This window comes from Rattus rattus, chromosome 5 (assembly GCF_011064425.1).
Source record: "Rattus rattus isolate New Zealand chromosome 5, Rrattus_CSIRO_v1, whole genome shotgun sequence".
Lineage (NCBI taxonomy): Eukaryota > Metazoa > Chordata > Mammalia > Rodentia > Muridae > Rattus > Rattus rattus.
The window spans coordinates 41,631,775-41,657,283 of NC_046158.1; the positions used below are offsets into that span (position 1 = coordinate 41,631,775).

At 40.1% G+C, this 25,509-nt stretch overlaps 1 protein-coding gene across 3 annotated transcripts in view; it reads right to left on the reverse strand.

The window, feature by feature from the left end:
• The window catches only part of Fign (fidgetin, microtubule severing factor), a 121,424-nt gene extending 113,876 nt beyond the window's left edge, over window positions 1-7,548 (reverse strand). For 2 of the 3 annotated variants that reach the window (XM_032903400.1, XM_032903399.1), the window contains exon 1: window positions 7,213-7,548. Coding sequence is in view for 1 of the 3 variants with exons in the window: in XM_032903398.1 (XP_032759289.1) it covers window positions 6,269-6,293 (25 nt within the window). In the remaining 2 variants the exon portion in view is untranslated. Of the gene's footprint in view, window positions 1-6,268; window positions 6,439-7,212 lie in introns of all 3 variants that reach the window. The other variant, XM_032903398.1, reaches the window with a different exon arrangement.
• Between the last annotated feature and the right edge of the window lie 17,961 nt (window positions 7,549-25,509).

Consider the following 25,509-nt stretch of genomic DNA (forward strand, 5'->3'; position numbering starts at 1 on the left):
ATCAAGTTTCTGTTAACATGAACATTCACGTGATATAACAGGTACATGACAACATGAGACGAAAGCGAATATATTGTTCAGTGGGAAAAGAAAAAAAACCAGAAGTCCTAAAGGCCTATTATTTTATCTGTTCTCTTTAACAACTCCCATTAGTGTCCTTTACCTGAGTCAAATCAGATAAATGGAATAACCGGTCTTCACCCAGAAAACCAGTGATTTCCCCAAAACTGTCTCTTAATACACTTTGTAGACAGTAAAAGCCAAGCGTAGCCTCATTGCCCTGTGACCTCAGCAGGCACAAGGACCCCCAACAGAAGGGGCTTTGCACTTGCTAAAATGCTCTGCTGTGGCTGTCCTGAAATTATACACAATTTTAAAATAAGCCATCTCACATTCTGATTGTATGCTGGGCCTTATAAATGAGGTAGATGGTCCTAGCTGAAGGTCACAGCGTTTCTAGATGAAAAAAAAAAAGAAGTCAAAAGAATAACAGAAAGTTTCCTGAAATACACAGAAAGCCACGACTTCACGCTGCACTGCCTTTCAGATCTAATTGCACGTTACTGTTTCCCTTCACAGTATTTCCTCTAAAGCCAATGCACAAGGAAAAGCACAGGTTCCCTCATTCCAGGAAGAGTAACAATCGCACGTGCACCACATTCAACTGTCTGTGATTTTTACAGCATCAGTGTATGTAAGTCGAGTATCAGTTGATTCCACAAGAAGGGCTTCTGTGGGAAAAATAAAACGCACGTTCTGCTCCCTTACCAGCAACATATCTACAAACCACTGTGACAAATACGTAAATCAATAGCAGAGACCAAAATCCATACAGGGAAAAAAAAAAACTGAGGAAAGCATTTTCAATATTAAGATACTGGGGGGCGCGGGGAATATCATTTTATGAGTGCCTTAAATTTTGTATTCTCCATCAAAAAATCCTTATTTGTAAATGATATACTAGCAAATTATATGTCGTTAATAATTCTCAATGAAAGCTATTCAGCTTATGAAATAATGGCAAACTTGATAAGAATCGATTTTTTTGATTACTTAATTTTTTTCTTAAAAAGGGTCTTTTTCAAACCTAAATAAATAAATATTAAATAATAAGTAAATGAGTTAGAAATGGAAAAGACAGGTTAGTTTTGGGCCTTCGTAGAATAAATCGTGCAATGTACTCTAAAGCTGTTTCAGCTTAAAAAATATGATTTGAAGGAGCGACAGCACAAATGTTACAGCATGAGCAAACACATCCATTTATACGTCGCGTAACATGAGTCCCTGTGAAAGGAAATCCTCTTCCTGGTGCCTTGGAGATGCTCTCCACCAAGACTCAACCATATGCAACGAGAAACAAAGTGTCAATATTCAAATAACAGGACAACAAGCAGATTTGTTGCATAAAATATGTAAATATTACTAACAGAAAGTGCCAGATGATATCCAGTGTTTTGATGGCTGCGGATCATCTATCTTTCCTGCCTCCTCAATCTCAAAAGAACATTAATCAACAGGTATCCTAGGGGCCTGCCCGGGCTGAGCAGGCACCTGTGGTCCTGTCCTAAAGGCCCTGGCGTTCCCACCTGCTTACCATTTGCCTTCCACCTCCCCGCACCATCCATTTTCCCAGTGCTCTGCCAAGTCCTTATTTCCACTTCTTTTCTACTCCCAATTCGTGCATTCCTTTTAGTAAACCACTTACAATCATTTAAGATCAGCAGCAAAATTAAGAATTAGCAGTCAGCACTCCCGTCAAGGGGTCTGTGGATGAATTCTCTACCAGAATGTAAAGGGAAAACAAGATCTATGTATATAAGAAGGGAGACTGGGCTGAAATTCCAACCATAGTAATATTTGCCAAGGATGCCACTGATTTGTATTCTTTCCAATAAGACTTTCCTTTGGGGCTGGAGGCAGGGGTGGGGGGTGAGCATGCACCTGTGGTTGCTATGCTATCAGTTTTGGGGCTGCAGTATTTCCAGTGGTATCTGACGGAAAATGTCTCAGCTCAAATGACAATGGCACGTCAGCTTCTAGAAATCTCTAAATAAAGAAATCATGCAACATTTTTAATTGCATCCTCCTCCTCGTTCCCTCTGCTTATCCCAATTTATCAATACCTCACACAAAAAGCTGATACGGTGATTAATAAAACCTCCAACCAGCCACCGTCAATCTCTCTACAAAAGTCTGCAGCAATTGTTGCTATCAAAAATGTATAAATCGATTTAAAGTCTTAGTCATTAAAGGCATTATCTTTACAACAATGCCTGTGGCACTCGAGAGGCTGGCATACAAAATTCAGACAGGAGAGTTTATGGATCAAAGGTAGGAGTTGCAGACACCCCTGTTAAAGCAAAGCTCTGAGCACAAACACAAAGTTCCAAACAAAAGGCCTGCCATTGTTTCAAATACATCTAATAGTTCTGCTGATTTGGAACGATTAGAGCTGATTACTTAATTAGGCAATCATTAGGCATCCAAAAACACTGACAGAAACAGGGGACTTCAGAGCCCACCTTCACCTGGAAATGACAATCATTGCAAACTTTCTGCATCCACCTCTCTACATAACCCGGGGAAGTAAGTAACATCTAACGTATGACACCCTGGAGGTCGGGGGATGAAACAATTTACCAATGAGGAAATGGTGCACTTCTTCCAGGATGCTGAATTTTCAAACTAAGTGAGAAGAGCAGACAGCGGTGCGGACCGTCTCTGTGGACTCAGAAGCTGCGGCTCTCTGCGCTCTGACCACATGCTTGCATTAGCTGAAGATAATTAATGAAATTTCTACTCTCTTGCATGTCCTTCAGAAGCAACGGCCCACAAAATGCTGCCCAAAGTAAAATCAGCAACAACAAAAAATGATTTTCTGCTGGAAGCTCAACTGCAGGTGTCTTAAATATGAGAGAGAGAGAGAGAGAGAGAGAGAGAGAGAGAGAGAGAGAGAGAGAGAGAGAGAGAGAGAGAGGCTGATTGAGATTGTTTGTACTCAGAAGAAATCAGACGCTGTTTTAAGGGCCTCACAGATATTTTAGTGTTTCTTAAAGTAATTCCAAAGACCCTATAAACTCTGTGTAGGAGAAAAGCAAAATAAGTCTACTCACATGCACAGCTTCCAAACAGAAGTCTCACCCTCTTCCAGGAAAACAATGAGATTGCATTGCCCTGCTATGATTCTTTCATTTCAGACATGATTAATTAGCAAGAATTGCACTCCTGAAAACTCCCAGCACACTCTGGCTGGCTTATTTAATATCGTACATGAAGGAGCAAGTGGCCTCCAGCACTGTAGAGCAGGTATCCAAAAACTCTATTTCCAAGGAACACTTTTCTATCTTTGCTTCCAAACATAAAGAAAACTGCTTTGGTTGCCTTTACAGAAAATAATTTGGAAAGAAACAGGTCATTGTTTTAACAATCTTTTTAAATTTTGTATAATGCATTCATAAAAATGTGTCACATTTAATGTGCTAGCCCTATTTTCAAACTGAGACTCCAAAGGACTCATAAGTCTGTGTAGTTTATATTGATAAGCAACCACATGCAAAATTGACACACAATAGCAATGTTACATTCGAGCACATTTGGGCACACAGTTTAAAAGGGAAAAAAAAATTGAGTGTTTTACCAAATAAAAGTTAATTTGTCATGATTACAATGAAAACCAGAAACCATAAGAAAAGAATAAAAGAGAAGAAAGAACTCAACATTTAAATGAATGAAAACTGCTGACTCTCAATATTATTCCCAACACTGTTTCAAAATAATTTTCCTTGCAAACACTCTCTTTTCAAAATGCCCGTATCAATCAAGAAGCTACCCATAACTGAAGACATCATAAATGCATAATTGAACAATTTATAAAGCCTGAGATTTCCCTCTGAAACCTTCACTGACTGTGATGGCTGGAAAACTTCACACACAGTCCAGCACTAACATACTAACAATTAGATCTTGTTGGTTCCAGGAAACATTTTTTTTTAAATCTATATTGCTCAAAATATCTTCCCCCCCTCCCCTCTTGTATTAAATTTAGGATCAAAAACATCAAAGCAGCTTCCACCTCGGACCTAACTTTTAGAGGATCAATGTGACAAGGCAGTCCCTGATAGATGTTTCTCTTGATAAACGACTTGTTCAAAAGAGACATTGTAGCTTTCATTTCCTGACCACAACACACTTTTAATTTGCAGCAGCAGAGGTATGGAGTGTGGCCACTTGCCCACTTTGTAGCCTCTTAGGTTTCTGGCTCTGATTCCTTCAGGCCACACATTTGAGATAAAAGAAAAAAAAAAAAAGAAAAAAAATCTAAAAAACAGTCAAAGTGAGAGAAAAATAGAAACCACTAGTACCCTTTAATGCATATACACACATGTATCTACTTTCTAGACACATGCATGTATATGTAGACACACACACACACACACACACACACAATCAGATTCCAGTGAGTGATAACAAGACTTCTAAACATCATTTGCACCTCCAGCATTTAGACACAGAGAAAGAAATCACGTGAGTATTACTTAATAGTAAGCAAAAGCTAGTCTAGGAGCAATTTACATACTTAAATGTACTGTTCCATGCCTCCGATGGTACTGTTGCCTGTGCGTGTTTTTACTGACTATTGCAATAATGAGTATTACTACTGTCCAGAAACCAGGTTTAAGTATCAATACGGTGAACAGTCAAACCACCCAATTTCTGCTCTCAGCACATTGTCCGAGGTCCGATTTAAAATTTATAAATGTAATATCCTCCTGATCACAGGCAGCAGCCCAATCTGCTCTGAATATATATTACAGCTTTAACATCACAGAGGGAAATCGCCCATCTGGCAATCCCATTCGCTCCAACAGCCCCAGGGGAAAAAAAAAAAAAAAAAAAAAAAAAAAAAAGCTGTGCTCTCTCTCCTCCTTAAAACATTTCTCAGGGCAAATTATGTGCATCTAAAATAAACAGTCTTCTTATTGATCGCTTCAAAGTCAACAAGTTCCAAATGCAAAATCCAATCAAATCCTTCCCATCCTGCAAGTGTAGTGTGTGTTTAGTCCTAGAGTCAGCAGAGCCCAGGCAGAAGTGCATGTCGCGCCTCTGGTCCTGAAGTCCCTTCCCAGTATTCTCATTTGTGTTATGAGAAAGCACTGGCCAGGGCCACACTACAGACGCCTGGCAGCTTTGACCCTCTCATCTGTTTGATTCCTCTTTCCTGCTTTCACTCTTTTCAAGAGAAACCCATGGCACGGGGGAAAATGTACCAACAACAAGAACCGGTTTAAAGTGCACATATTCTTTGGTCATGCAAAATACTTTCCCATCTTTTGGTGGTTGTTGTCGTCCCCTCTTAGACTTAATTGAATATCACAAAGTGTACACACAGCACAGCCACTCGAGCTATTGAAAACCCCTCTCACTCCATTTAACTGACTTAAAAAAAAAAAAAAAAAGAAAGAAAGAGGAAAGAGTGATTTCAAATAAAGTCAATTTCAGTGCCTGATTATTTAATTCTATCACAGGTTAAAAGTAAAAAGCTCTGACAGGCAGACAAGTGATGGCAAGAGGGAAAGAAAAAACAAAAACCTCCCAGTGTTTCTTACAAGATGTTAAAGACTGGAGTGATGGAAAAATATATACACACACATCTTACTTTCATGGAAAAAATATGCCTTCACCCACTCACCCAAATGGCAGAAAATCCACACAGAAGAACCGATTACTCCATAAAGTGCAATCAAGGGAGCAAACAGTCAAATTCCATTAAAAGGTTGAGGGGGAAAAAAAAGGAAAAAGAAAATTCCATCCAGTCCTGTGTGTGCACACATATACGTATATATGTAGAAATACTTTCATTACGTGGCAGTCTTTACCCCCACACTCCCACCCTCTCCATCAGGCTGCCCCCCACCCAAAACAACAACAACAAAAAAATCCCACCCTGAGTTTAACTAATTTACATACCATTTGACTTCACCCTGTCGAGAGCATTAATAGAAACATGCAACTTCAAGATTAGAACTAAAACCAATGAAAGTGTCCGCAAGTAATCTATTAATAAAACTGAAATGCATAAACAAGTGAAAGAAAATACGGGAAAAAAAAGCATAGTGACAGATTAAAATAAACAGATATCGACATGTTTAAAAAGAATTGGACATCACGAGCATCTGGTTCCCAAGCAGTCTCCAATGGTTTTTATCATGCTATTTAATTTGTCTTCCCTATTTAAATGCAAAGGAAGGAAATTCCAAAACTGACATACCATAAACACTGGTGCTACTGATCATTTCTTGCTGGTAGCACAAAAAGCTGAATTGGATTTCTCACAAGCAGGAATTCCAAAGGTTGCTTTTCATTAAAGCCACTTTTCCTCTCAGCTATCAAATGTCACTGCCTTGAAACGTGGGCCCTTTCGTCAGGTACTCATTTAACCTACATGCATATAATTAAGGGGGAAAGCAACATCAACAAAAAGGGGATCTCAGATCACAGGAGAAGAAAGAAAGGAAAAAAAAGCACATGACCAGGAATGCAAGTCCATGTCAATTTCACTCACTCCCATTGAAACTAACAAGAGCTCCGGGGAGGACGGTAATAGGATCAGTGGATTGTATATACCATTAAATTATACATCTTTCTCTCCCGTTCCTTGCCAACAATACGCCCACCACGCTGTACCCCCTCCCGCATGATGTGCTTACAGTTTTCTGCAACCGATCCTCTGACATTTTTCTCGATCCCCCAGCCACGAGATTGTAATTTAACCTCAACTTTTTGTGTGTGTGCAAGATTCTTATTTACACTTCTTATTTACTTAGAAGTTAGTTCCCGAAGAAAGTCTAGCCCCACCCTATGGCTCCGCTTTCTTATTTTTTATTTTTTTTGAGGTAAAAAGATAGTAGTGAGTAAGCCCAACATCGCGAAAAGCGAGATTCTTGCAGTCACGAACTCTTAATCCCATACTATTGTTACAATGATTAAGCTGCAGAAATATGCATCATAATGTTTCAGGGCTACTTTGTACGGAGAAATTAGACAGCAGGTTGGCGTACAGAATAGAAACGAATGCAAATTAAATTTACTGTTTACGGCACAACTCAGAGACCTCTTCTCACTACAGGTCTTGGATTTATCTATATTCTTTAAAAATAAAACAAAAACAAAAAAATTTAAACAGATGGTAAAAAACTACGAAGCTCTCCTTACCTGGACGCGCAGAGCGAGCTCCCGATAGGTTAGCGTAGCATCGATCCGATGTGTTTGCTGATGAATGGAAGCTAGGGTTAAGTGAAGGTGCCTATGATTTGAAATCATTCCAAGTTTTTGAAGGGAAGACGGACTGCAGCCTCTGCCATGTTGGAATTTCAAACCCAAAACAGCTGCTTGGAAGGAGCCAGCATGCCAGAGGCTGAGCGCAGGCGCAGAGCGCCGCCGAGCCAAATTCAAATCACTTTCACACTAAGAGCCAAAGATCAGTTTTCAAAGGAGAGAGGGAGAAAGAGACGCAGGCGGCCGCGCGGCCGGGCGTCGGGAGGCAGTGGCGAGAGGCGGGCGTTGGAGCGCGGCGGGCCGGGAGCCCCGGGAGGGAGCGGCGGCGCGGGCCGGGGCTGCAGGGGGAGCGGAGGCGGGAGGCGGCGAGCGGCGCCCGGCCGCGGGCGGACTGGGAGGGCGCAATGGCCGGCCGCCGGGTCATGTTACAGCCCGGGCCTCGGCGGCCGCCCAGCCTCACAACCGCGCTCCCGCGGCCCGGAGGGGGCCCCGAGGTCATGCCGGCGCGCGGGGACGCGGAGCCCGGCCCAGCCCGCGCGCGGGGAGCGACGCCCCCGGGGGAAGCGAGCCCGGCTGTCCACGAGCGATCGCGCGTCCCTCGGGGCCCCTCCCCGGCCCTCCGGTCACCACCGTAGCCGGGCCAGCCCTCCCTGCCGCCGCGCGCACGGGACGGGGACCTGGACGTGGAGCCGGGACGTCCCCGGTCCCCGCGGCCCCCCGCACCAGTCAGAAAATGACTTTATCTGCTAGGGAAAGGCAAGTTGGGGAGGCTGATCAGCTTGAACCCACTTCGCCGCCGCCACCTCCCCGGGAATAAATAAAATCCCTAAGTGTCTAGGTGTGCGGTCCCCTCTCGAGCTCCCCCGGCTCCCCTCCCTACCTCCCCCAGGCGGCTCCGGCAGGGGAGAGCAGCGCCTGGGGGCCCTCGGTGAGGGCTGCTGGTGCGCAGGCAGAGACCTGGGGCTTCAGCTTTCCCAGCCCCCCGCTATGGAGCAATCTGGGGACCCAGGAGAAGGAAGAGAGTCGGGGCTTTGTGGTGCTGGGAGCTGAGGAAGAATGAAATGTGCAGTTGAGTGTGTGGCTCGCATCCCAGGGAGCAGTGCCGTGCTGATTGTCTGTGGCTGAGATAGCCTTTTGTTCGCAACATAAGGTTTAAGAAACACACACACGTTTTCTGGGGTCTCTTGTTAGATGTAAATGTGCGGCATCCAGACGCTTACTATGCAGTGTAAGCTCAGTTGGTTTACTAATCACCCCGCCCCACCCCCAAACAATCAGGATCATTTGAATGGGAACCTCATTCAGACTTCTGGGCTGAGAGGATTGCCTTCAACCTATTTCATCCTAGACTAGCCAACCATCCAACTGGGATAATAAAGCAAACAATAACATTTGATCATGATGTCTACGAGATAATGTGCCCGGCAAAGTTCTTAAGGAATTGTAATGAGAGAAAGCGAGAGTTTGCCAATATTTCTCTTCATTTTCATTAAATATGACTTTAATAGATAAATGGTGAGTTTATACTTTGGCCTGGTGGACGTCCAGTCCTCTATATTTCAACTAAGCTGAGAATGCAAGAGGCAAATTTTATAATCGACCATGAGGCCATCTAGCTGAAAACGTTACTTTGAAGGTTGGAGCAGAAAATACACTTGTTTTGGAAGAATGCCCTTCCTCACTGTCCGAATGTCTGCAAGCTTCTCGGCTGGGGCTTTAACAGACGAAACTGCAGCTCTCATAAAAGAGAGCTTACGTATACTTAGTAATTCATTTCATTCTTCGTTTGAAATTTTCTTGCATCTCAATAGATGCACTTATCACAATAAATTTAGTGGTCAAATCAGGGCAGATGACAATTAAAAAGAGAGAGAGAATGGGATGCCAAAAAATAATATTTGTTAGGAATTAGATTTCTATTTGGAATATATTTTTGACCTTCTGGGATTTATTTTTAACTGGGATTGGAAATGAAGAAGAAGAACTTTATTCTGAGGCAACAGAGAAGACCCTGTCAAAAGACAGCTTTTAAACCAACACTAAGAAAAGTTGTCCATTGGGTTTTACCTCGAAGAGATAACTGTAGAAAACAGTCTGTGACTTGCTGTGAGAGAATGTGCAGATGACTTTTTAAATCTTCAAATCTCTTTTAATTTCGTTGATTACCCATTTATGATGTGGCAGGCAGAAGAGTCCTGCACACATGTAGAAGTCCTGTGCAAGGCAGGCGCTGTCCTTGTCGGTGAAAAAAATCAGACAGGAGAGCTAATCAACCTTCAATACTAAATCCCTAAGACTGAAATTAGAGTTCATGGTCTAGCTCAGAATACTGATTGTGTGTGTGTGTGTGTGTGTGTGTGTGTGTGTGTGTGTGTGTGTATAATATATGTGTGTGTGTGTGTGTGTATAGTATTAATACATACTACACTAGCCACTGAACAACACAAATATAAGACTCAAGGAACTAAGATAACCAAATCTAAAAGAAAATAACCCTTATCCTTAAAGGGGGAAAGGAAAAGGTATGCTGAGCAAAAGTTCATTAATAGACAATAGCAAACACTTCTTGCAATTTCCTGATGTATTCATTGAGATATTATTAAATCAATTGTTTAACCTACCAGTGGATATAATTTAACTGTGAAGTCATAAAAACAGTAAACTGTTCGACAGAGCACTGCATATATTTACGGAGTTTTAAATTGTCTAAAATCTAAAAGGGTCTCACATAAAAGCATACACAGCGGAGTGATATCCACAGAGCTTGTCCCTGAACGATTCCTAACTTTCCCTCTTACCTATAAGCAACAGTTGCTCTTGGCCAATTACCTTATGTTAAAATAATAATTTTTTTACCCCAAAGGCTGTGGCTTTGCATGCCATGTTTACATTTTTTACAGCCCTGTCTTCAGTTATTCGCTAAGAATAAAGAACATTGTAAAGGCCATCGTACCCCTTTCCCACTCATCATTGAAGTTGACAAATCTTGTCTGGATGCAACTGCTTTGCTTCTCTGTACTATGCATCATAGAACTTTTTTTCTTGCTAAAGCACAGGGATTAGAAATCGAGGGTTAAACAGAGTGGTTTGCTAGTCAAGGCAACAGGTAATTCAGGAAGAACCAACAACTCGGTTTTTTTTTTTTTCTCTTTCCTTTTTCTGTTGTGCTTGCCCCTCTGCCCTTCATCTTCACTTCTGAAATCCTGAGACGATAAAACATAAAGAACCATGTGTTTTAACGCACTGTCTTTCTACATGGTACATCCTGACTAGAGCTTTTTGAAAAAATCAGAAGGGAATGAGCCTAACTCCTGCTCTCTTTAAGGATAAGTATGTGACCTATCATAGATGTGAGCGTGGGTATGTCTCTCAGAGAGAGAATTCTATGCCCCACCTCCTCATTGCACGGTGAGAAAGGCAATGACCAAAGTGAAATTGAATGTGCCTTTGCAGATGGCCGACCCCTGACCTACACTAGACTAAGGGAGGGAGCTGACTAGGGAGGACATAGGATAAGTGTCCATGTCACAGAAAGGAAAGCAAGATGACCTCAAGCACATATTAGATACTATACAGAATGTCAGGCAAGGTGGGCTATTGTATATAATTATCATAAACACTATACAAAATTTAATTTTTAACCACTATATTTTAATCCGGAACTTATGTTTGAAACATTTTCATAAAATAAACTAGTACCTCCTTCTAAACTGTTTATTTGGCCACTGATAAAAGCCTAGGCAATCTAGGTTTTATTTTAAGTAAGTGTCATAGTAATAAAAATCGCCATGCAATAATTTTGATCCATCTTTAAGATGGAAGATTATTTAAAGGATCATTACCTGCACTTGAATTCGGCTAAGATGACTCAGAGGTTTTTATACAACCTCCTCCTCCCATGAGAAGCCAGTGTAGACCTTGACCTTATTGAGTAAAATTACTGAAATTGTTCAGAATTACACTTGAATGCAGACACTGCCAAACAGTGTTAGGATGCATCGTGGATCTCCTGACTGCCACAACCCATGTTGGAGTGAGAGTTCACCTGAAATATTCTCCTAGCTCTGCAGGGATGTGGTTTTTTGTACAGCGTAGAATAGTATGTGTTTTTCACTCACGTGTATTTGTGTATTTGAAGCATCCCCGTTTGTTTGAAACCGCTGGTTTTGCATGATTCTCAGCTTCGTTCAGAAAGTGGATACTGAGTACCTAACGCGACTAAAACTATTGTGCTAAAATCGCAGAGGATTTAAACAAAACTGGTGTTAAAAGATTTTATGGATAAAGTCGGATAAATATAGGCCCCAAGTATATGCTGTGTGCATTTACCAAAGATTTCTGACAGGGGATTGTTAGTTTGGTTTCTTGTTCATGGAGGGGGACAGCTTTTCGGGGCGTTGTGGTCTCATTTAACTTTCAACGAATAAACCTCTGTGGTTTGCACACATTATCTCGTCTCTTCCCTCTCTTTCTCTTGCCCTTCAGCCCACTACTTGAATTAATTTCCCCCTCCCTTTATATAGGCTAATTTCCTTTAGATTTTTCAACATTTAACTCCTGTAGTCTAGGGAAGACTGTTTTGGGGTCTCGTCAGAACCTGTATCTTTCTGTCCCTTTCACATCTCTTTAAAGGTGTCTCTATGTCTGCCCTATCTGGCTGTAAGCATCCTGAGGGCAGGCCTGCATCCGTCTTCACTTTTTTTTTTTTTTTAAATCAAATGCCTTCATTAACACTGGGAATTGTAACTGATTTCAAGAAACGAATAATTCCACGGTAGGAGGAGTAAAGATGAACAGCATACAAAATTGTGGGGTGCTAACTGGAACACGGTACTCCAGCTCACCTGGGAGATCTGTGGAAATGAGAAATGTCGAGGTATTATGGAGTAGCTGAGGTGGAGCACTAGTCAGAGGTCTGCCTTTCCATAGGTAGGTAACAAGAAGTTCTGGAAGGTTCGCAAGCAAGAGATTTGTGTGGCTTTAACCCTGCTTCAAGAAGATGTAGCTAGCGAAGTCAGGAAATGGGGAAGCAAATTGAGAAGTTATTGTACTTGTCTAACATTTTCTGGTCCCTCAGAACTGTCACCGTCTCTAGAATGTGCTGTGATATGTTTCCTTGATATTTTGTTTTTCTTAAAGAGAAGGTCTATTTGTATTGATTGCTCAATACTCCACATCCATTTTGTAATATTACAAAATGTCAGGGTGTTTAAAGGCATTCATTTATGTCAAAGATATAAAAAGGGACAATACATTGGAATTGAACTTTTTTTTTTTACCCTTCAGGTGAACATAGTCTTCTTCCTCATTACTCTGCTTCCCTCCCTGCTCAACACTTCACAATTAGTCTCACTCAGACCGTGTTTTAAGCCTAGAAGAGATACCATTTTAAAGAGAAGCGATGGGTGGATATAAGGAGAATTCTTCCTTTGCATCTGTCTGTTTAAGCAAAGCATGCAAAGTGAAGTTGCCTTTGAAACACTGAATACAGCACAGACACACATTTCCTTCATTTAGAGTACATTAAAGTTTCTTAAACAGGGCTTTTAATTCATTTAAGACAGCATTAGGTTAGGTGGGCTGTTGGTGCTTTGAATTAATGTGCAAGCTGTTAATCTCCATAGACCTGGATTTAAAATTAGACAAAGCAATAATTAGTTTGGCACCATCATTTCACTACCCAGAGGGTAATAATGTAGGTCATAAAATACTACAGCCTGGCACAAGTTTTTTTTTTTTTTTTCGTTCTTTCTTTCTTCAACAAAACAAGGACCTGATATAACTTGGTTAAAGAATACACACGTGTGTGTTCATTCTTGTGTGTGTGTGTGTGTGTGTGTGTGTGTGTGTGTGTGTGTGTGTGTGTTTCTTACTGGAAAACACAACGGTGTCCCTTTTGATGTATGTTTCACTATTCCTAAAGCAACAGAGGTTCAGGAATTCTTATCAGGTTTTTCCCGGTTTAAGGTGAGGCTCTCTCCCTTCGGAGTGATACAAAGAAATTGTCCTTGCTTCCCTCAGTGGCTAGGTTTTTGTTTTGTTTTGTTTAGTCTTTCTTCTCTGACTATTTCTTCCACGATGCATTTATCCCTTTACTCACAGAATGAAGATTATAATTTTTCATTGAGGTCCTATTTGGATGTATTTTCCTCACCAGTTTGCCATTTCATTACATTAAAAGACTGGCTTGCTATAAATATTTTTTAACATATAAAAGTGCTGCATTCAAATAAGTGCTTACCATACATACCTTGATTTGTTTTCATGGCAAATGACTACTGGCAATATTAATAATTCAAGAAGAGAAACAATGAAAATACAGAGACATTACATCTGGAAACTTCTTCCTGTCAATCATCCTTGCCAGATTCCTATCTGAAAATAAGGAAGACACATCGGGTTTAGCCTTAAGTATGAGTAATAGTTTTCTGTTTCCTTACACTGTTCACCTCAACTGAGCTTTTAAAGCACAGGTATTCTCAGTGTCTCTGTGTAGCTTAATATTTGAAGCCATGGAAAATGCTTTAATATTGAATTGAAAATATATTTCATACAATATACATGTTCTGATTTTCTGTTTTACATAAAGTAATATGCAAGCACCTGTTTGTATCTATAGAGACTGTTCAATGTATCAGATAAGTACATTCACAAATCATTTAAGTTGAGCTGTTCAAGTGATGTGAGTCACTGATACAAACTTGCTAATGATAATTATAGAACTGATGCTGATTTAGTCATTTCAAAAAAGCCACGGAGGCATAATTAGTGTCTGAATGGCCTCAATATTGCATTATTAGGAGGCTAGGGTGAAACTTAAAATGAGAACATCAAGGCTGATAGCGGAAAAGAAAACATGAAATACATACATAATTCATTCTGTGATATTATAAAGGTTTATAACCAGAAACAATAATTTGCGGAAAGCATCTCATACAGTGGAGCCAACTGCAATCATTTGGTCAACCTGTTAAAGATCAAATAGTATACTCTTAGCTATTCTCAGTGGTATCTTTGTAATAAAGTAGCAGCAAACAGACATTGTTTGACTCTGGTCACTTTTAAAGAATGTTCAGTTTATCAGCGGGGACTTTAATCTCAACCTTAATAGAGTACAAAAGCAGCCTTGTTCCAGTGCTGCTCCCCTTCAGGCCACAAGGCATGTGCACTTTTTTTTTTTTAATTTAAAAGACGAAAAAATAAAATTCTCCTTCTAAGAAGACTAAGCCTTGTATTTTTTTTTCCCAGAGTGTCCACATGCATCTTTTATTTTTTGAAGCTTTTCTTCCCCCTTTTCTGCTGTTAACATGGACGATCTGCCGTACTTCACAACCATCGAGGGAATGAAGACACACAGAACATTAATAAAATAACCCCTGCTGGGTTGACCATTATCAAGTGACCTACTATGTTGGTTGGCTCGAGCATTTTGGCTGAAAAACCATCCCTTCTTAGTACTCTCACCCATCAAAAGGCAATCTATATGAATACTGCAGCCTGGACCATGGAAAACAAAGCAATAAAGCCACGGTGCTTCCCCATCAGGCCAGTATCCAGATGATCAGATGAAGGCACCTTTACATATCACATGTTTGCTCTCTCAATGTCTGCTTCAGTCAGGTAGTAATGGCCATTAGTTTAGTTTTCCCAATGACAAGTCACTATGTATCGGAAACCTCTGAGCTGCACATAAATGCTCTCCTTTACTTTTCAGTGAGATGTCCTGCCCTCAGTACATCTGAGTTCCAAATAACTAGGAAGACGGAAAGGGAGAGAACTTGGCAACCAGGATTATTATTAATCGCAATTAAATAAGGACAGAAATAAAATGAACCCTTCAATGTGGAGGTAGGAAATGCTATCATGCGGATCACATATGTTTCATAGAACCAAGTACACAGGAAGAGAAATACACCAAAGAAGGCTGCATTATCAAAACCCACCCCAGCATAGGTAACAACACACAAAATTGAAAACCTGAAGCACACCGTACAGCCTGCATGTAGCTCGATGGTTTAAAGAGGATTCTTTCCATGTGATTCAGCTGGCCTCTTCAATAAATATGGCGTATGTCCATATCCATTTTTACATTATAATATTTCATAAGATTAGTGTTGGCTATATGTCACAATGGCTGCTGGGAAGACAAATACACATGGACACACACACACACACACACACACACACACACGGACACACACAGACACAGAGGACATGGAACAGACTTAACTACAGATATAAACGCAGCCACTGGTAAACACCAACAAGACTTACTGCTATGACTTCTAAAATAAAACAGGTTTTTTTCTCCCTAACATTAGTTCATCCAAGATAATAGCAGTCTTTTGAATTACTCAATTTACTTAATAATCTCCTTTTCTTTCTTCTCTCCTGGTGTTGACTGAAGGTCCTATTTCTGATGTGGAGTCTGGGGGTCTTTGGCTGTATTGTGTTTTCAGTGAGACTCGGTGCCTACCTTAAGTAGCTTTGCCCAGTGGCATCATGGAATCATAAGCTTAATGATCTAAATCATCCATCCAAATTATCCAATACTCATGAATTCACATTTCCCTAGCTGCTGAAATTTTCTCACCACATTGTCATCCCTGGGAGCTTTACAACTTTTGAATAGTTTTCTACACCCCGAGATCATGTTGGCATAGTCTAGAACATGAAAATGAGTCACATAAAGGGATCTGGTAGAAGCAATGCAAGAGGTACAGAATAGTTTGGAATTTCAAGAAGGGAAGTAGGACCAGTTAATAGACTGTGATCCTGTGAAAACATCGGATTCGTATGCTAGCTTTATGGGAAACCTGAGAGATATAGGTTCCAAGTCTAGTCACCTAGCTCTACCTGCCTCTGAACCTTGTGCTGGTGTTGTGCCTATGTCTGTATGTGTGTCTGTTCTGTGTCTGTGTCCTCCTTGTTCATGTGTGTATGTGGTGTGAAGTGTGTGTGTATGTGTATGTATGTGTGTGTGTGTGTGTGTTTATGTGTGTGTGTGTCCTTGTATGTTTGTCCTCACCACATCCATTGTGACATAGCCAGCACCAGTCTTGTGAAATATTATAATGTGAAAACGGATATGCGCATCCTTGAAGAGGCGCACACTAACTGAATCCTGTGGAAAGGAGCCTCTCTAAACCATTGAGCTGCATGCAGGCTGCACACTGCGTTCTAGGTTTTCAGTTTGCGTGAGTTGTTCCCTATGCTGGAGTGGGCGCTGCTAATGTAGCCATCTTTGGTGTATTTCTCTCCCTGTGGACTTGGTCCTATGAAACATACATGATTTCACATGACGGCAGCTCCTAATCGCACATTCAAGGAATCGCACATTCGTTTTATTTCTACCCTTGTTTATTTGCTGTTAGCGATAACCGGTTGCCAAGTTTCCACTCTCCCTCATCTTTAAGAGATCGCCTACCTACATTGCTCCTATTCCAAACGCACCACACTCACCTCATCCTTCTTTCAGAAGAGAGGGGTGTGTTGATCGCATTGGGAGGACGCTCACAGGCTAGGGTGAAATCTCAGCTTGAGATAAATCCAAGCAATTCTTGATCAGCTCATGTTCTACATCGTATCCTGTATTCAGCAGTCAAAGTCTGTCCATCAATACAAGCTGCGTTTACTAGGAGAAACACAATGGCATATTTGATGGGCATATTGTCTTCATCAAATTAATAAAAGTGGAGAAAATAAATAAAAATTTTTAGGAACAGAACACATGCAGGGCACAGCCCTAGTATCCAGGTTGTGTGCGAAGCTCTTCTCCCACTGCCTTCCTTGATGATCATTCTGCTTTCGTCACTCTAGGAGCAAGTTTTAATCTTTTTCTGTGTTGTAAAAGTTGTAGTTTGCTCGTCTTCTATTTATTTTCCTGCCTGCTGTTTATTCATGAGCTCTTTACATTCCTAAGGCTTATTTAATTTAATTTTAAAGAGACTTCCCCTGTCCATATTTTTTTTTTGCGTTGTTTTTCTTTTTCCTTTTTCCCCCCCCTCATTCTTGCTTCCCAAGGTTTGTCTTGCAGTTTGAAACTCAGGTCTGATATTTTGACTCTTTCTTCTTCCTCAATGGAACAGACCCTCAACTAGAAAGTGATTAACATAAAAAGAGGTAAAAGCAATGCAAGTGGCCCCAAGTAGTTTGGAATTTCAAGAAGGGAAATGAAAGCAGTTAATATTTCAAGCTGCAGTCTTCAGATTTGTATGCTAGCTTTAAGGAAATCTCCAGAGAGATGGATTCCAAATCTGTTTAGACGAGTAGCCTAGCTTTGCCTGCTCCTAAACATTGTGCTTATGGAGCCTTTGGAACCAATTGTTGGATGTTATGTCATACAACGGGGGCACGGAACAGCAAACTCCTCTATGATGCTCCTTCTTCATACTTCTGCTGATTGTTTACACGCTTGAATTTTTAAGATCTTCCATATAATCTTTATGAACAGGCCACCTAGAGGTTGTCCTCTATGGAGCTAGGCTTCTTAGGTTCAAAAACAGTCGCGAATAGTATAAGCAATTTCTACCCCAGACAGAGCTCCAGTGAAATGCGCAGATAGGAGCTCTATCCTGATGCGTCTTAAGCCAAATCATTCTTTCCTCTCATCTCTTGGGGCTGGTTTTGCTCTCACTCTCTCCTGAACTTCACTCTTGTGTGGACAGCCTTGGAATCAGTGTTATGACTGCTAGGAAATTGCTCAATATTTTTTCAGGCTTTTTCAGGCAAAATGTCCTGTCCTAATTAGATTTGAAGTCACTCACTCATGCTGCAAAGGCAAGCTGACATGCTGGGCCATGGTGTTCTTCTTGGTTATTGTTCAGGAAGACTAACGGGTTCTCACTCTGCTTTTTAAAAAGGTCTATCCCTTATTAAATTGATGGGGGATGGAAAGACACAAAAGTTATACAAAATATGACTTTTTTCAACCATTACTCTTGGTTTGTTTGGACAATATACGGGATCCAATCTGCATGAGTTTCTCAATAACTAATTTTTCACTTTATTTTTCTTACTAACGAACAATCATTCACGCTGCAGATGGTCAGAGCGGCCATGGTCTCCATAATCATTCCATTTCATCATCTTCTTTTCTCTCTTCTCTATATTCACCCTAAAACTGGCATTCCCGAACTTCGGTCATAATTTTCAGACAATAAGGATATACAGTGCACACTTAACTCAGTCCTAAAGTTAAACCGGAGGCAGAATTATGCATACATATTACGAGGTATTATATTATACATACACAAAAGTCATACAATATTTCTAAAAAGTTTAAAAATGTTAACGTGCTTTATGAAGCAGAAATGGATCTTTCCTCACTAATAAATTGTGGAACAAAATAAAGACTAAATCTTCATCCACAGATAAAATTTAGTGCTTGGAAATATGTCTAATACAGGCAATACTTCTCCAGCGTTTTATTAACTTTTTATTGTTTATTCATCTGGGAGTGTTGTTGGATCCTTTTTCTATTGACGCATTCAGAATTATTTTCAAACATGGACAGAAAGACAGACGAGGGAAAGAGAAAGAGAGAGAGAGAGAGAGAGAGAGAGAGAGCAGAGAGAGAGAGAAACAGAACAGAGAGAGAGAGAGACAGAGAGAGAAACAGGCAGAGAGAAACAGACAGAGAGCGAGAGACAGAGAGAGAGACAGAGAGAGACACAGAGAGAGAGACAGAGAGACAGAGAGAGAAAGAGACAGAGACAGAGAGAGAGAGAGGAAAGACACAGACACAAGTCAGGGGCTCACAGAGAGATCATATTGTCTTATTTCTAATATTTGCTTGAGTATTGTTTTATTGTTATTTTAAGTTCCAGTCAGGTTACACTGTGTAAGTCAGACTGCTTCATCTGTTGTAACTCAAACAGTTGCAACTCAGGAGCATTCTGCTCAGTCTCCCTAGTGCTGGGATCCGTCACACGCCGCCACAGCTAGCTAGTGACCGTAGTTTTAATAGCATATTTGGGTGTATATTTATCTTTGCTAAACAAATGTAAGACATATGCAATGTGAAGTTCTCATAAAAACCGTTAAATTGACATTTTTCTTTATTATCAGAATGAAACTTTGTCCAAAAGTAGTACTAAACTTATCAGAAGCATCGTTTCTGTGAGATAAAATGTATGGTGTCAATGCATATTTTAAAGGAACCATGGCTAATTGGTGTAAATTCAAAAGGTGAGTAAACAGAATCAGTTGAAGCCCGCTTGGTGTGACACAGAAGATAGCTTGTTCTCAGCACATCTTTCTCATCATCATATGCTCAGGGAGATGAGTCAATAGGTTTATAGATACATAAAATGCAATCACATCAGCACTTGAACCATTGTGTTTGTCAGAGCCATGTGCTACTGGACATTCGGTGGTTACAAATAAATAAAGGCCCGAAGCCTATAGATATTGGAGAATACTGTGGTGAATTTCTCTTCACCAGTAAATCTCTCCAGAGAAGCTGTCTGTCTTTTCGCTTAAGTGAAAGTGCCAGGATTATATTCTGTAAGATTTTACCTTAATTCCTCTTTGTACCCTGCAAACAGACATGAGATTAGGATTTGAACTAGCAGCAACAATCCCCTCTGTGTTCGACTCACGGTCAATTAACGTGATCTCAACAAATGGGACAGATACAGGGCAGGAATGGTGGCTATGACTTAGGCAGAAGTGCTCACTGTAGGAAAAGGAAGGTACTTGCTTCATTTCTCAGGTTAACTCTGTAAGCCTTAGTATGCTTGGCATCTGTGTGCGCTTGTGAAATTGTCTTATTACCTTGTGAATGGGCACCATGCCACGCTAGCAGATGGACATAAGGCATGCCAGAAACATGGGCCATGTATCATTTCTGAACATTAGTGTCTAGAATGTATGGTGTTTTAAATGCAGTTTTGTGGCTTATTACATACCTGCAGAGAACATTGGTGTGCACGGGGTCTATTGCCTGCTAGTTCCCGTCCTCAGGGACAAAACCCGATGCTGTATCTTACATTCTTGATTGTTCTATCTCCATTTGGGTTCATATTAATTACTGAATACTTTTTCCAAAAAAAGTAAGGTTATTCACACACACACACACACACACACACACACACACACACACACACACACACACACATATATATATATATCTCCATGAAGTATGGAAAAATCCTTAATTGTCCTAAGTGTATGTTTGATGATCATTTCTATGTAATTGTAAGTAACAATTACATAGTGTTATATATTCATGTGCATACCTCACAGGTTACTGTGCAAAATAAATACAGAGTTATGAAAGAGATGGGACTGCTTTGTTTTGAGCTGTTTGGAGACAAACTAGGTTAGTACAGTTATAACAGGAGGACGCTAAGACTCAGTTTGGACATCAAGAGATTTTGCAACTGAATGGCTCGTGCAATGCTAACGTGAGCTCTTGTTATGACAGAATTACGGCCTTATGTATGAGAAGAGGCTAGGTGTCCATGAACTCTTCACTGGGCAGACATGCAGTGGAACAATTTGAACGCATCTATCCTGTCCAAGCAAAAGGAGAGCCGAGAATGTCTTTTTGTGGTTTTAGGAAGTATAGACAACCGATCCAGACCACATGGGTCCCAAAGTGATATTCCGGGTGTAAATTATTTAGAACGACTCTGTCTCCAGGTCACTGCCGGTTGACCATGTATTTGCTCAGCCCTTTGTTTCATATTGGCTCTGGTCTTCTGTGCCTAGAGATCTGTGACATCGTTCCACCTGACTTGTGAGCAAAGTTAAAAAACAACCATGTGAAAAAAAAAAGAAAAACAAGATCTCAAAGTGCTTTTGGACATTCTGTGTGTTTAATCTGCTTGGTCTATTAACATGCAAAAAGCAGGCTCTCGCTCTACCGCTGGTATCCTCTAAATCACAGAAATCGTGAACCCAGCCTCTTTCTAACGAGCTCTCCAATCTCAAGTTGACAAAATTTGAACTGAGCTTCTTTGTTGCTTTTCGGAAAACGTCTTTGTGATTCACCATACCCTAGGTGTCTCTTTCTCTCTTGCCCATGAGTCAGTCTTATACCCAGTGAGTGGGTGAGGGGAAAGGACGTGTAGAATGAAGAGCTGCCTGTGACCATGTCACCATAGGAAAAGTCATTTTCTCTCATGTTAGCAGACCTCCTCTCAATTGGAAGTTTGGCATATTTTGAGAAATCAATACCCTGTCCCCTGTACTTTTCAAAGAACCTTTATTGTGTGGAAATTTTTGTGATCATTGCTTAGATTCTACTATTTTTCCATCAATTTTATTTTATATACCAGTCTTAACCCATTCATTTGTTTAATCTTTGTGACATGCTCATCTTGGAAACAGGCAAACGTGGAGCACATTTTGAGTTTATCTCTCTTTAATCGATGAACATTTCATCGGGCAAATCGGCGCTGCTCAATATGGTACAAGGTGTGGTGAATGTGTTGGAATGAAGTAATTTCTCAAATTTATTATCATCCTTTTAAAAGAATTAACAATTATTTGACCAAAAACTACATTCATTAGGGCAATAGGTTGAATTCCACATTAATAATAAAAACAGTGCCCCCTTTCAAGGAATTAGAGAGATGAAAAGATGAAATGATAGTAATTACTGAATTAGTGTTAACACCTAAGTTTAGAGAAGCATGAAGTACACTGAAAGTGAATTGGCACTGATTAATGTTTTAAAGAAACGTAACGGTGAGGGTGAAGACAAGTTACGTTAAAACTATGCCAGCAGAGGATGGCTTAAATGAAACTGACATCTCACATCAAGTTGCTGTCTGCTTTGACACGGTGGTTGTCTTTTTACTGCTAAGAGTCTCTCGGGAAGGGAAACAACCAGGGAGAATAGGGAGAGTTGATGTATGCCTGGTGTGTCCCTACCCTCTGAGTAATGAGCTTTACGCATGTCAGAGCATTCAGGAAATGCTGCAAAATCCTACACATCTAATAGAAAAATAACCATTTGTTTCTTTCTATAAAGCACCTTCCCTCCCATTTAAATGTCCTGACACGAGCTACATATTGACATAACCATTGTAAATATTGCTCTAACGGTTCTCCTAATAGCTCTTGTTGTTTCTATGTGGGAGGTAAACGCCAGTGACCAGAATGACATAAGTGCATCTACACTTAGTAGTAACTGTGTGCTGACTTCACGGTTCATACTGAGTAGTGGGTTTGTAAACAGATGAAATCTTGAATGGGAAATGACCTCCAGACACATGTATACCCACCCCTATGGCACCGTTTCCGAAGATTCTGCAATTACCATTACTTGGAAGGATTTTATTTTTATTGATAATTCAATACCGTGTACTCCTGTGCTACATGTATGCCATCAGGAATAAATGTATTATCCACTGATGTTCGCAGTGTTTTAGCACTTGCAAAGCTTCTTCATATTTCAGAGTCTATTTAAGAAAAGAAAGCACTCTGGGCTCATGGAAGAGAGTGCCTTAGCTGGGAGAGTGTCACAGAGCGGTCTTGACATCTCACTGTGAGACCCAGGCTTACCCCAAAGCTAAAATGTTGTCCGTGCAAGGTTATATGTTTGGGAGTTATAGATAACTTAGGCATTCCTAACATTTAATTATCCTTAGGGAAAATATTTAACAACTTAGTTCACATGAACAGAGAAAACTTTGGAAATTTTTCCTAATGGAGCTATGAGGTAAGGAGAAAATAAATCCCATATTGCTCGTGATGTCCTATGTATCTCCTGCACCAGTCAGTAGACATTAGTGATTCCTTGCTTTACTTATATTTCCGGCTGATTATTTATTTGGATGTTTGTATATCTCGACTTTGTTCTAATCTCAACTTGTCTGTTTAATTTCTTGGGGGAAATAATTTTCAATTCTTTTTTTTACTCTCTGCGGAGGCCAGAAAAATGTCTTGGAATGAATGTGGAAATGAAGGATGCTAGAAAAAGCTTTTGAATAAATGAAAACCTAATGATTCAATATGGCACTTAATTAAACTATTGGAAGTAATTGGAACCCATTATAAGCAACTATTCTAGAGGATATGAATAACTAAAAATCTGATTTTTTTCATTTAAATTCCAATTAGTAGTAGTGCCTTGGAATCGTGAGGCCAATACTTTGTTAGTTTATTCAGTGATGCAGAAACTCCTTGCCCTTATGGCTGGCATCGCTTACAGTTTTTGATGTTTAGCTATTTTATTTATGTTGGTACCCCATCATTATATATATATATATATATTGATATATTATATATATATATAATATTATATTTATATATATATAATAATTATATATATATATATTATATATATATATATATATATATATATATATATATAATCAGAGCATGATGCTGAAATATAACTGATTTTTTTTTGGTTTACATTTAACTATTAACATAAGTATTATTTAAAGTTTTAAAAACTGTGTTTATTGATTTCCTCTGTGTGTGTGTGTGTGTGTGTGTGTGTGTGTGTGTGTGTGTGTGTGTGTTTGCATCGAAGCACATGTGTTGAGGTCACACAGTAACTTTTGTGTGTCAGTCCTCTTCTTCACCATGTAGGTCACAGGAGTCAGAAACAAGTGTTTTGTATCTGATAAGTCATTTCTTCAACCCTAGACTACTAAGGAAAAGTGGATTTTATGCTATGTAAAGTAAGCAAACTGAACCTGGAGAGATGGCTCAGGAATTAAAAAATGTGGGATGCTCTTAAAGAGTACCTGAGCTCTGCTCCTTCTAGAAGTACCAGCTTCTGGAGATACAATACCCTCCTCTGAAGGCATGAACACACACACACACACACACACACACACACACACACACACACACACACACCAATAAAATACAATAAACCTCTAAAGTGAAAGAAAGCAAAAGAACACACAGGGCAGTCACCTAGAGGCAGGAGCTGATGCAGAGAGCATGGAGGACTGCTTTGTACTGGCTTGACACTCCTCACGGCTTGCCCAGCCTGCTGTCTTATAGAACCCAGGACCACCAGTACAGAGATGCTATCACTTACGAGGGTATGGACGTCCCCACACACATCAATCACTGAGAAAAAGGCCTACAGACTTGTCTATCACCTGATTGTTCTCGTCTCTCAGATAACTCTAGCCTATGTCAAGTTGCCATACAGCTAGTTACCACACTATCATATATAAAGATGGTTTTAAAAGAAGAAAAAAGGGAAAAAATGGAACATTGCATTATGTGTATGGGTAAGCAGATAGAACAAGGTATGTTCCATGCTAAGTATAATTTGTAAATTTTAATTTAATAGATATGTATATTTCATAGTTAGTCACTTCACTTACTTGTCAATTGAGAAATATGAAAACATCACATGTGTTTTTAAAGAGCCCTTCACCCTCATTTCTTCTTCTGTACCTTAGGTCACATTGCAGTGTTATAGGCTGTGATGTCACCAAGAATAATGGCTTGATTTGAAATATCCACCGGCAGGATCTGATCCCCTCCTAGGCAGTCAAGGGTTAGTTTTACTTAGGCATTACTAACAACAACAACAACAGCAACAATGATGGCGATGATGACGACGATGACGTAAGAAATGGCTGTCTGTGCCTTCGGCACTCTTATCCACAAGGCAAAAATGAGATTCATACAAAAATATTAAATGGCCATTGATTAATCTGTGAGAACATTTTGGTAAAGAGGCCACTCTCCTGGATCCAGAATCACCAGGACTTATTCAGAACCTGACAGCAGTTAGCTCAGAAGAACAATGAACAAGGAAGGGCCAAGGAGGAGAGTGGATTGGTATCAGAGGTGAGGGTCATGAGGTTGAAAAGCTTCTAGGCACTGATCAGCTAGAGGGTTCGTTCCAATGCCTTAAACAGAAAATAGGGAACTTCCTTCTTCACTGGAAAAGCAAAGTGCTCTGGACATTGTAGTGTACCGTGAATTTTGTTTAATTGTTTGAGGAATGCTGTCCCTCAAGAGAACTCAATGATTTTATTATTTCTAGACAAAAATCAAATACAATAAAGGTTCTGCGCGCCTCAGCATATAGAAAAACCGCCCTATACACAATTCTTACAGTCTATACCTGAGATTTCATCTGTACAGAGAGATAATCACAGATATTTAAACACATGCTAATTCTAGTTCATACAGCCTTCTGACAATATGTAACAGACTAGAATTTAGAACGATTGTGATGAATAACAAAATACACGTATAGTCAATGGTAGAATCTATTGCTTTTACGTGTAAGATATCTAT